The sequence below is a fragment of the Hypomesus transpacificus genome, unplaced genomic scaffold, assembly GCF_021917145.1.
Source record: "Hypomesus transpacificus isolate Combined female unplaced genomic scaffold, fHypTra1 scaffold_152, whole genome shotgun sequence".
NCBI lineage: Eukaryota > Metazoa > Chordata > Actinopteri > Osmeriformes > Osmeridae > Hypomesus > Hypomesus transpacificus.
In genome coordinates, this window is record NW_025813719.1 from 296032 (window position 1) to 308782 (window position 12751).

At 40.9% G+C, this 12751-nt stretch overlaps 1 protein-coding gene across 1 annotated transcript in view; it reads right to left on the bottom strand.

Moving 5' to 3' along the window:
* abcb7 (ATP-binding cassette, sub-family B (MDR/TAP), member 7) overlaps nucleotides 1-12751 on the bottom strand; it is a 94897-nt gene that overhangs the window by 80059 nt on the left and 2087 nt on the right. Inside the window, exons 3-8 of the mRNA XM_047051388.1 lie at nucleotides 12316-12393; nucleotides 11325-11444; nucleotides 10061-10193; nucleotides 4361-4629; nucleotides 3609-3697; nucleotides 3301-3388 (exon numbers count right to left, since the gene is read on the bottom strand). Of these exons, the coding sequence (XP_046907344.1) occupies nucleotides 3301-3388; nucleotides 3609-3697; nucleotides 4361-4629; nucleotides 10061-10193; nucleotides 11325-11444; nucleotides 12316-12393 (777 nt within the window). The remainder of the gene's footprint in view (nucleotides 1-3300; nucleotides 3389-3608; nucleotides 3698-4360; nucleotides 4630-10060; nucleotides 10194-11324; nucleotides 11445-12315; nucleotides 12394-12751) is intronic.

Consider the following 12751-nt stretch of genomic DNA (forward strand, 5'->3'; position numbering starts at 1 on the left):
TTGGATATCAAGAATTTGAATTTTGGATATCAAAAATTTGAATTTTGGATATCAAAAATTTGAATTTTGGATATCAAAAATTGCATTTTGGATATCAAAAATTGCATTTTGGATATGAAGAATTTGAATTTTGGATATCAAGAATTCATTGGTTAAATTATAAAACGGCTTGCCATAACAGACATCCTCGGATTTAAATAATTATAATAATTAACCTTGCTTAGGGTGCACACTAGGGCTGTCCCTGACTAAGATTTTCTTTGGTCGACCAAGATTCGACCCAAAACGTCTGAAAATTGACTAATCGAACTTTGAAACGCAAAAAAAACAACAAAAAAAACGTCCAAACATTTTCGCGTTCTGACTCAATGGCTGCTGGACATTGCAGATTCAGCCGCTAATAGCCTTCTAATAATAAGACTCGTATCACCAGTCCAGTTGTAACCGAATGCCGATGGTATTTAGTATCTCTTACAATGTACTACCATTTTTTTTTTTAATTGTTTAACATGCAAATCATCAGAGCGCGCTTATCACTGCCCGAAAACTTGCATCATGCGAACTTACGTAGAAGCTGAGTGGGGAACGTTGCAACAGAGAAAGATTTTGTTGTCTTGGCCGGAGAAGATAACGTCATTCGATTTGGATGTGATTCTTATAATAGACATTTATTTTTCAACCCAGCGCGTTAGCATGAGCGAAGTAGGGCTAGACCAACTTACGTTTTTCAGGTGGTAGGCTATATCACATTCGACGTCGAACTATGAAAAATAAACCGTTGTTGGCAGAGTTTGCATTCAACGTTTTTCGAGTCACCCGGTACTTTGTAAATGTACTTTAATGAAATACTGCCATACCACAGATTTCTTTGCCATTTTGACTAATAACACCGACAAAGTCGGCTATGGCAGAGTTTGTAGTTCTGCAGCCAATTGTGCTCGTGCCGTGTGCAAAATACCAAACCAAAACAAAGCGCAGATTAACGAAAGGATTAAAAGTGACACCTTTTCTTTTAAATTATATATTTTTTTATTTTTTTATTATTTGTTTATTTGTCTTAAAAAATATAATCTACAATTTCTGTTGAACATTTCGTTAATTCAGCAATGATGACACAAGCGGGAATCAGATCTCACACTACCATATGGCAGCTTGACTAAAAAAATATTAGTCAACCAAGAGCATTTAGACCATAAAAGTCGACTAAGTGGGGACAGCCCTAGTGCACACTGTTAGATCCAGTGGAGAACAATTCCACTGCTCATCTTACTGGTATGATATTGCACCTGTGCACCGGTTGTTTTTCGCTTGGACATAACTTGCATTCCTGTTGCTTTCCAAATTGTGTCGATTCTGACTGCACTTGTCACTGCTGTTGCGTGCCCTTAAAAGGAGCTGTCCGGGCGTGTATGTATGCAAATTCAGGAGCACGAGGACGAGCTTTCATCTTAAGAAAACTCTTCCCAGGGAGCACAGCTCAGAAAACTTCTGCTGCGTAGGAACACATTTTCAAGCGTTCATGAATTTGGCGTATGTCTTTTTCCCACGTTGTTTTTCCGAAGCCCGTAGGAAACATTTCAGAAGAAACTTCAGAAAATGTTCGAGAATGAGACCCAATGTTGTCACTCATTTCCCGCAAGATAAATATCCTTGGAATCTCCATGAAACAAAAATCATAAAACAATCATGTATCTGTGTTTTGCATTTAATAAATAGAAAAAAAAGTTTGCTAAAATGCTAATGAGAGGGTGGGAGATGGTCCCACTTTCCCCTCGACCAAACACCCTCTGACCTCACAGGACACCCTGTACGCTCAAATCTCGATAATAACTTTTAGTTCAACTATGTCAAGACACGAGCACTGCAAATGCCATCAGAATATGCATTATTAACAAGGTTCTTGCAGGTTTCAGTAAGTCTAATTTAAGACCTTTTTATGACCACAAAGATTACAATTTAAGATCTACACGACACATTACCAAAAACTTATTAAAATTAACGAAATTCTGAAAAAATTCATCATTCAGTCATTGAAAAAGCATACATTTAATGTACAGATGAAGCAATCACATTAATAACCTAATTGAATATTTATGGGGCAGTTTGCAGCGAGCAATGTCGAAATGTTGAAAGAACACTTTCCCATTTTCCACACGTAGCCGAACTTTAACAAACTCTTAGGAGACGCAGAAGTATTTTGCCGGCAGGTATTGCATTTATCACGGGATTTTGAGTTGTATCACCGCGTACGTACCAACACCAATATCCCTCAGAAAGAACTACAACACACCAAATTAACGTTCTGAGGGCAGCGTTCTGCTGGTTTTGTTTCTAGCAAAGACTCTAGAGGTCCGCTTTGTAGGCTACGACTCAATACTTTTTAGCTATTTTGTAATAACTTTCTGCGGCCAGCGTTTCTGGAAATGAACGAGGGTAAAACCTTTTTTAGACCTGACTAAATGAAATTTAAATCTGCCTGTTTTTAAGACTTTTTAAGGCCTTAAATTTAAAGTTCAGAATGTTCGACTTTTAAAGACACTGCTGGAACCCTGTATTAAGGTTTGCCATCAGAACCTTTTTTTTGGGAGGGGGGGTGCAGTTGTTTGGAAAGTTATGTTTGCCTAATAATAAAACTGGCAGCAATCTGAATGCTCTGTTGAACGAGAAGGGAAGGTGATAGCGATGAGATGAGAAGTGTCCAGAAAGAGCTGAAAGTGGGGATCAGGAAGGGAAAGAAATCAAGGCCAATATGTGCCGGACAGTACATTGTTAAGGTGTTTTATTGCTTAAAAGTTTATATATAGTTGTTTTATATATGTTTACTATTTTTCCATGTCCCTAAGTTTGTATTCGAAACTTTATTAGCCCTATCTTTTAACCTGTCTCTGTGCTGCTACAACACCCACATGTCCCCAGCCTGGGGATTAATAAAGTGCAAAGGGACAGAGTAATTACATTTGTTACATTTATTTGTTCATTTTAGTAAAGTTTGATTTTGGAGAAGATTGAAACTCCTATCTGTATCTAATGAGTTATTTTTTTATTTTTTAAACATTGAACTGATCCTGGATTTCAATTGCCCAAGGCAAGGATCAAGGATAAGTGCAAATGTTCCGCTAGGTATCCCAGTGGTTAGAGACATTTCTTCAAAACACATCAATGACTCAACAACGTGTTACAAGCATGTGTTTAAACGTAGCGGGGGTTGATGTTTGGTTTGAACACAGCTCTTGACCATTGACATTGTATATGAAGAGGAGAGAACAGAAAGGAGAGAAAAGGGGATGATTGGAGTCTCACCTTGACAGTCTCATAGTTCAGGAGGGAGTCGATGGCAGCATTTCCAGCCTCATTGTCAGCTTTGTTCATTTCTATCCTAAAACGAGTCCTGAAAAACAAGATGAAGGACAATATGACTATTGCACAAGTCAGGTGGAATCTGCTGAACACCCTACTCTTTTGGTGCCCCTATTTATTCCCATGTCAATTTACAATAGTTCATATTTAGCAAGTTTGAACTGCAGAAACAGCCCCTATAAACGGGCGAATCATTATCTTTGGCTAGTCTGGTTAAAAGTCTACTATAGAATGATGATAATACAACTTACCTCCACTGTGTGACTGCGATTGTAAATGCAGTGTATGCACCTAGGGTACCCAGGGTAACCGCAGCAAAATGGCCTCCACACTTATAATACTGAAGATAAAAGACAAGAGCGGAAGCAAAAATACAAGATGGAGAGAAAAAAAGAGAGGGGGAAATAAAGTAGGGATGTAATTAGCTAGGTATAGTAGTGTGAATAAACTGACGTTCAGTAAATTAGTCCAACAACCTAATTAGAGCACAAAATGTTTCTGTATAAAGTCTGCTATATTCATACATATTGAGAATCATCCCCACTAAACTCTGTGGACTACTGGTGAGGAGGCAAAAAGGCCTGGAATGATATATGTTTTGCAGTATCTACCTTGCTGACTGGTCTAACAAAGTAGTAGTGAGACCATTAAAAAGTCTGACCCGTCTGACAAGCAATAGTTGTACGCTCTGGCTCAATGGGGTGACTTGGAGAATATCATATCATTGTATAAACATAAGAGAACAGGCTGGATGCAGTTTCTTGTTTCTCTCTCAGTTTTTTCTTTTGAAACCATAAATAATATTGGTGTTGCAGCTCTGTGCCCTAACTGTGGTTAAGACCAACTTTAACCTTAACCTGCACTGAGTTGCCGTCCATGACAGCTGACCGCTCCAGCCTTTTGTACTAGGATGGTGCTATGGAGGCCCAGGTTGACCATCTACTCCTACCATAGCCTTGACTACCTCACTTCCTGCTGGTAGTTGTTGCCCTTCTGTACCCACCAGAATTGCGCTGACAAGGCCCATCTCGAACATGGTGGGCCCAAGGTTAAACACAAGGGCGCTGAGCACAAAGGAGATGCCGCGGGTGCCTCTGTCAATGGCTTTGGAGAGCGCCCCCGTCTGGCGGCTCAGGTGAAAGCCCAGGTCAAGGTTATGCAGGTGCAGAAAGACGTTTTTGGCAATGCGCCTGATGGAATTCTGGGCCACTTTCCCAAACACAGCGTTTCGTAGCTCGTTGAATAGGGCAGAACCAGCCCGCGAAACTCCATCTTGGGGGGGGGGGGGAGAGTTGAGGATGCAAGGTCAAAGATAGGGAGGAGGTCGTAGTGTTCAGTGAGACAGTAGGGAATAAGAGGGAAACTAAGGACACAAGTAGCTAACAAGACACAAGTTGCAGCTAACATATTTATCGTCTCATATCCAAATCACAGTCATAGAGCTACAGTATGAACTTCTGAAACACAATCTGATACACAAATGGGCATGTAGAACTACAAACCAAACCCAGTCTGTCTGAGATTGACATGGCTGACTCATGAGTACAGTGTGAATGTGCGTGCTTATTGCGCAGATCACACTCTGCTGAAAAGGGGCCGTTGTCGGCCAAGGTCATTTCTCCAATTTATTTACAGATTGTGAAAGTGCAGATTGTAAGATTTCAAATTATGTATCATACATTGAAATCTGAAAATAGTTTAAGAAGACGTAGATGAATGTTGGTAACCTGGAATGCTCTAGCAGAGAAATCCCTAGATTCTACACCTTCCTCGGGACAACATACCGCCTGTACCTCTTTGAAAATATGGTAAATCAAAGATAAACGTAGGCTAATAACATGTGGGTTGCACTTATCTAAGCTAGCTAGCTACTGTTTGAGAGAAAAAACTTGCGCTGTGGGGACCGTTGGAAATATTTAGAACTCACGCATCTAAGGGTTAAATCTTAAAAGAAACACTGGGGGGGGCATGCCCATCAGGCAGCTGCAGGCACCCCTGCTTGCCGTGCAGCAGTTTCGTTTTCGTTTGACGCAGCCAGGTTGTAGCGGTGCTCGTTCTGGGGGCGCTGTCGGGGGGCGCTCGGCGGGGTAGGGGGCAGCACACAATTTCTTCCTCCCGGGAGGGGGAGGGGGGGGGAGGGGGGTTGCAAGTGATAAACTCGCCCTGGGCACACAATGTGCCAGAACCGCCACTGCTGACAGCCATAGTGATCCTACTGTATGTGTATCCCCGAGGGGCATCACATCTTTAGTGATGAATGCTGTTACTGCTTGAGTAATTGTGTACATGAATATGGAGTAAGGCTTTGAAACATTTTGATCAGTGATCCTGTCGGGTGTTATTTGGCTTATTTGACACACTGGTGTTGAGCATTTTAGCTATGCATCGTTCATGGCTTTGTGGTATTTTTTAGGGCGAAATTAGGTTGGTGGTGTTGCCCCGTGAGGTAGCAACATTAGCCAGGCAGGTTTTGCACGATAATTGACAATGCGCAGCATTTTTTTTAAGGCAAAATTGGCAAAGTGTCTGTAGTGTCAGGTTCTGTCGAGCCTGAAGCCATCGTACGGTCAAGGTAAAGTGCAATGTGTCGTGCACCAAAGTAAAATCGCAGCCTTTGCGATTATAAAATCTTGTTTTGTCACATCGTGATATTATCGCAAATGCAATAAATCATTCAGCCCTACACCACAACTGAACTGGAAGCTTAGGTAAACAAGATCAAATTATGAGTATTTTGTGATCCTAAACATGTTGTTTATTATATTGAGTGACTTCAACACTAACTTTTGTAATATGCAATTTTTCTAAAATAATAAATAAAACTTTGACGGCCCCCAGTGGAAAATACGGAATGCCGACAACGGCCCCTTTTCACCAGAGCAAGTCAGATATTGCTCGTTGACCTCGCAAGTGGGAACAACTAACATCCAGGGTTACATTTAAGTAAGTTGAAACTTAATAAAAAGACTCTTGATTAGCAATGCAGCTAGGGGAGGTTCTAGACGAGGTTTCTCCAATCCTGGTCCTCGAGGGCCGCTGTCCTGCATGTTTTAGATGTTTCTCTGCTCCAGCACACCTGTTTCAAATGAATGGATTGTTATCAAGCTCTGTGGAAGCTGGGTAATGACCATTCATTTGAATCAGGTGTGTTGGAGCAGGGAACCATCTAAAACATGTAGGACAGCGGCCCTCGAGGACCAGGGGTCTCATTTATAAAGCTTGCGTACGCTCTGGGGGCTGAAAATGTACATACGCCATTTGGCACGCAAATCCTACCTTTAGATAACTGCAGAACACAGTGTATAACTAAATATATTTCTTTAATACTGTGCAAATATCCTCATATGTCAAAAACTGGAAATACAGTCGTTAGGCTCCCGTGCAATTGCTACACTCTACGTCCTCGTTATCAGTCTAGACTTTAATAGACAAAAAGCTTTTGGTTTTCAAATTGTATCTCGACTCCTGGTATTGTCTGGCACAGTTGACGCCACTCGCACAATTTTTTTTTTATTGGTGATCCACTGGCCACCAAATAATGTGGTTTTCGGGCCTCCACCAATAGGCTAACAGTGTCTGAGAACTTTCGCTTTTTTGTTTTTTTTGGTCGCCATGATTCACCGTGAAGAACAATCGCATGCCAGGGTCATGAGATACTAGATTAGCATTCATGAGGTGCTTTGCATTGACCATTTATGGTTAAAAATGGGCGTGTTCAGGGAGGGGTAACATGCTGATTCACGTACACACACTTGTGGGTAATCTGTGATTTATAAAGGGAACATTGCGTTCAGGTGTGCGTACGCACGGTTTCATAAATCTGAATTTTTGTGTGCGTACGCCATTTTAGGCTTTTGGGCGTACGTACACTTTTACATTTAATCATTTAGCAGACGCTTTTATCCAAAGCGACTTCCAAAAGAGAGCTTTACAAAGTGCATAGGTCACTGATAATAACAACAATATAACCCCAAAGCATTGCGGGTAGCCAAAACAAGAAGCACACATTGTGAACAACCAAAAAAATAAGTGCCAAAGGGAAGAACCATAAGAGCATGTAGTTAACCTACCTTTTTACCGAAGCATTTAAGTAATTTTATCTCAGAAGGGTTTTACTACTTTTATTAGTTATATTATTGTTGCTATTTTAATTATTACTTTTATCACTTGTATTATTGTTTTTATTGATTTTATGTAAAGCACCTTGAGCTACAATTATTGTATGAAATGTGCTATATAAATAAAGTCTTACTTACTTAAGCAAGTTACAATTAAACAACAGAAGTCTCTAAGTGCAAGTGTACCTGTAGAAAAGCAAGCAACAGTAAAATAAAATAAAAATAAGATTAACTAAAATAGAATATTTCGCAGCGAATATAACAGTTTAAATCAGTTACCACTAACCAATAAGAGCAACAAGTCTCTAAGCAAGAGTCATTGTGATCCTTGAGGAAACTTGCATTGGGTTCAGCAAGCCATTCCTAAATACCGTTGTACTCCTGGAACAAGTGCGTCTTGAGCCTTCTCTTGAAGGTGGAGAGACAGTCTGTCTCTGATGGAGGTGGGGAGTTGACACCACTAGGGGGCCAGGCAGGAGAAGAGCTTGTGTTGGGACCGGGCGGTCTTGAGCGGTGGGAAAACCAGGCGGTTGTCTGAAGAAGACCATAGGTGGCGTGTGGGGGTGTAAGGCTGCAGGAGAGACTTGATGTAGTCGGGTGCAGTCCCGTTGACTGCTCGGAAGGTCTAGCCTAGCTGCCAGCCCAACTTCTCCCCGCCCACAAAAAAATGTGTTCGGGAAGTTGGGTCTGGAGGGTCTCGTATTGGGGACAACTACAGAAAACTAGAATCGGGAGGGACCAATGAAATTGCCCTGGCGGGCTTTATACGATGATGGACAGATGATCAACAGTAACGTAATCAACAACGTCACGAAAGAGCGCTTGGGTTGAATTCGTTTTCAACAAACAACATATTACGTTGCTCTGATTGGTTGTAGGTCTATCCAATTGAGCGAAGAGGCATTTGTTTTACGAGTTCGGTTGAAACACGCCCCGTAGTCACAGCCCAACGGAGAGTTTTCAGACTCATATTCTGACTAGAATTATGAGTATGACAACGTCAGGCTGACAAGGTCAGTACCAGGATCTTGAATCTGATGCGGGCCGTGATGGGTAGCCAGTGGAGGGAGATGAGAACTTTTAGTAAGAATCCTATGCAGTTTTATAAATGAGACCCCAGGATTGGAAAACCCTGTTCTAGACCTTGGGGGGCCAAGATGGGGCAAGTTCTACTTGGCGATGGTCTTGTTGCTTATTCCAGCCTTGTGTAGGTCTACAATCTTGTCCCTGACATCCTTGGACAGCTATTTGGTCTTAGCCATGGTGGAGAGTTTGGAATCTGATTGATTGCTTCTGTGGACAGGTGTCTTTTATACAGGTAACGAGATGAGATTAGGAGCACATTCTTAAAGGGTAGTGCTCCTAATCTCAGTTTGTTACCTGTATATCAGTTTGTTACCTGTATATACCATCAGAGACACAGACTGTCTCTCCTTCAAGAGAAGGCTAAAGACGCACTTGTTCCGGGAGTATAACGGTACTTAGGAATGGTTTGCTGAACCCAATGCTAGTTTCCTCAAGGATCACAATGACTCTTGCTTATGCTGGGGACAGACTATACGATTTTTTTAATCTTATAAGATTTTCAAACTGTGAGAGACCACAAACATGAGGACAAAAATCCTAAATTTAGCCGTTTTGCTCCTGCAGTGTGTGGTCACTCTTAACACACCTCACACCAAGGGAACATCTGATAAAATCTGCGGAACCATCAAGATAATCGGGACATATGTTACCTAGGATTGTCGGAAGGGCCGAAATCGGCCCGATTATCCTGTGGTGTGTCCCCAGCATTAGAGACTTGTTGCTCTTGTTGGTTAGTGGTAACTGATTTAAACAGTTGTAGTCGCTGAGAAATATTCAATTTGAGTTAATATATATTTTTTTTTACTGTTGCTTGTTTTTCTACAGGTACACTTGCATTAATGTTGTTTAATTGTAACTTGCTTAACTACATGTTTTATGGTTCTTTCCTTTGGCACTTATTTTTTTGGTTGTTCACAATGTGTGCTTCTTGTTTTGGCTACACGCAATGCTTTGGGGCTATCTTGTTGTTATTATCAGTGACCTATGCACTTTGTAAAGCTCTCTCTTGGAAGTCGCTTTGGATAAAAGCGTTTGCTAAATGAATAAATGTAAATGTATAAAAGACTCCTGGGAGCCAGAAATCTTTCTGATTGAGAGGCAGTCAAATACTTATTTCACTGATTAAAATGCTAATAGTCTTCCCTCACTGTAAGTTCTCTCATTTTAATTGGCTGGAGGCAGTGCAGGATTTGTTAAGACTCTCCATCCTACTGGATTTATCTGGTAAAACTAATAAAATGTGTGCTGCAGCAAAGCGTATGGGGTCAGGTTTGAATGGCTGGATAAAGTCAGTCCAGGCAGCCCACCTGGATTAGAAGTTAACTCAACTCCTGACAAAAAGGAAGTAAATAATAGAGTGGAGGACTGGAGGAGCAGAGCAGCACTGATATGTTGAGAAAGGTCATTTGTAAAATATGAAATACGAAGTCCCCTTGATTCACTTCTATGAACGTGCCACCTGCCCATACAGACAAACTGACACACAGTCTGGGACTCACAGCCAATCAGCACTGCCGTTGCCATGGTAGCCACAGTGCTTGGCGCGTCACTCAGGTTCAACATGTGTCCGGACATCTGGTTGAGCTCATCTACTGCATACTTAAGCATGAAGGGAACCATAATGTTGGTCATCTGGAGAGAGGGAAAGATATCAAGAGAGAGTGAGTAAATGAGTAAGTGTTTTGGGTTCTGTTGTGTACCATTGTGTGCTTCTAGGTTGTGTATTGGTGTGTATTGTGGCTTTGTGTGTGTGTTCTTCTGGAGCCAGAGATGGTTATTACTAGGGCTAATTAAAAGTGCAGAGACAGCTGTGTGAGACAAGGACCAACATACACAAAAAAAGTCTGAGAGTACAGCAATTTCTGTATTCAAGCGCACATTCAGTTGAACACCATTCTCATCAAACTTCAAATTGAGGCACATATAGCCTACAGTAAAGAGGAATATTGAATGTAACCATTAAATCTCTAGGGCTGAATGTGTAATAAAGGGTGCCGTTCTCTGTAGCTTCCTCGTCTCCCTTTACAGTTACTAGACAATGAGGCCCATGAAAGCAAGGACAACACCAGTCACTCTGCCACCTCAACAACCAAACAGGACAACAGAATAACCTGTGGCCCAAAATAAATCATAAATCCATACACCCCGAAACATTGACCTGCCCTCAATTCACAAAGAGGGGTTGCCTATTCAGTTATACTTTGAGATATTCTATGTATCTAACTGCACTTCGTTAAAACCTGTGGATCTTGTGTGAGGAGTAATAGTGATTTTGGACGACCTGCACTACATGTAACCCCATCTTTCTGCAGATACTCTGAAGATCTGAGACATTATGTTGATTAGGATCAGAATATGACTATTTGGAAGCTGTAAATGTGTGCCTTATATAGGGGTGTAATTAAGGATCTAGTAAAATGGATAACAAACACAGGATTATGACTGGGACAGAAACAATATGCGTACTCATGTTTATGTAAAAATGTGTAAAGCTCTTATTTTGATTGAATTTATTTTTCTGCCAGGAGCTTTTAAGCTATATTTGATATACAATCAAACATACATAACAGTAGTAGCTAATTAATAGTAGCCATTTTAACTATAGTAACTAATGTCATGAGGTATAATTGCCTTGACATGCTACAGTGTGAGCGGTGTGTATGCTGTCCTAGCCTACCCTACCGAGGCTCCAGTCAGACTTTCGAGTGGGTTGTTTGCACTGTGTGGGCTGTTGTGCGAGTGTTGTGTGCTGTTCTAGCTTACCTTAGCTCCAACTAGCAGGCCCAGGGAAATGACGACCCGAGTCCTAAGGTCTGGTCTGTCCTTGGGCCACACATAGGACAGCATGGCAGACAATATGGTGGCTGAGTTCACCTCCTTCAGCTAAACACGGAACACAAAGACAACCCTTTAAGATAGTTTCAAGACTTGTTTCTTTGTTTAAGAATGTGCAAAAAAAAATTGTCATATAAATATGAGATTAAAGTAAAGAAGTAAAAAAGGCAAATCTGTAATTGATTGTAAATTACCTTCTCCTGAATACATTTTATCATAATTTGTCAAGCAAGATGTTTAGGTTAATTACTCTAATTGTGTTTGCCTCATTAAATACTAGAGTTGATTGTACAACAATACTGACATTTCATAGACATTTAATGATTGTCAGTTCTTCCATAGTTTATTTGTATATTTTTTTTATTCTCTTTAATTTGGGGAAAACCACACAGAGACGCTGTAGCAAGCTGCTCTTTGGACATCCACATGAAATGGCAAATGTCAGCTTTGATCCCCTGGGAGGTCGGTGAGCTGCAAAACCAGCTCAGTCTCCAGGTTGACTCAAAGATGCTGCCAGGCACAACAGTTCCCAAGAAGCATCTGGGCTGTCACCCCTGTTGAGGGGCTTCCCCCACTGGGGCAAACATGGTTGTCTGGGTTTAACCTGCCACCTGCCATTGGGACTGTCTCTGAGACCAGGGCGTAATGCTTCTAATCCAGCCAATATGGTATCACGGCGCTACAGCAATGCCACATGGCACCTCCACAAGACACACGAAACAAAGCCAACAAATGTAATATACTGTCATCATGTTATAAGTGTGTCTGCCTGAAAAAAGTAACAATAATAAGACATTCATATGATTACTAATATCTGTGTTTCATTTTCCAACATTCTGCATTTAAACAACAATACTAGCTTTATATACAGCTAGCTACTTTTATTGAACTATTAATTAATACATGTTTGCATAATTACCACATTTTTGGGATCTGCATTTAGCCCTCCCCCTGCATGTCCATGCCAACATGTTCGCTTCTCTGTGACCTGCAAATTCTGAGACAAAAAAAAAGCATTCAATGTAGGTATATTTATGACACAGTAGCACTGTCAGGGCCATGAACTTGGGCTCAAACCTAACTGATTTAAAAGTCATCACAGTTTTAATAGACTACATTAACTTAGGGAAGGCATAAACACAGACATGGATGTCTGTAATGTAATCCAATAATAGCAAATCTATAGTTTTTATTTTTAGTGTGTTTTTTTGAAGGACAAATGTATTTACAAATTTGATATTCAGAAGAATGGAGGGTTGTGTTAGAGACTGGGGTAAAAGAACAATCATGACCAGAAAACAATGTTTTCTTGCTATGACTTTTTGATGACATGTTTTAAAGACATACATCGCAAT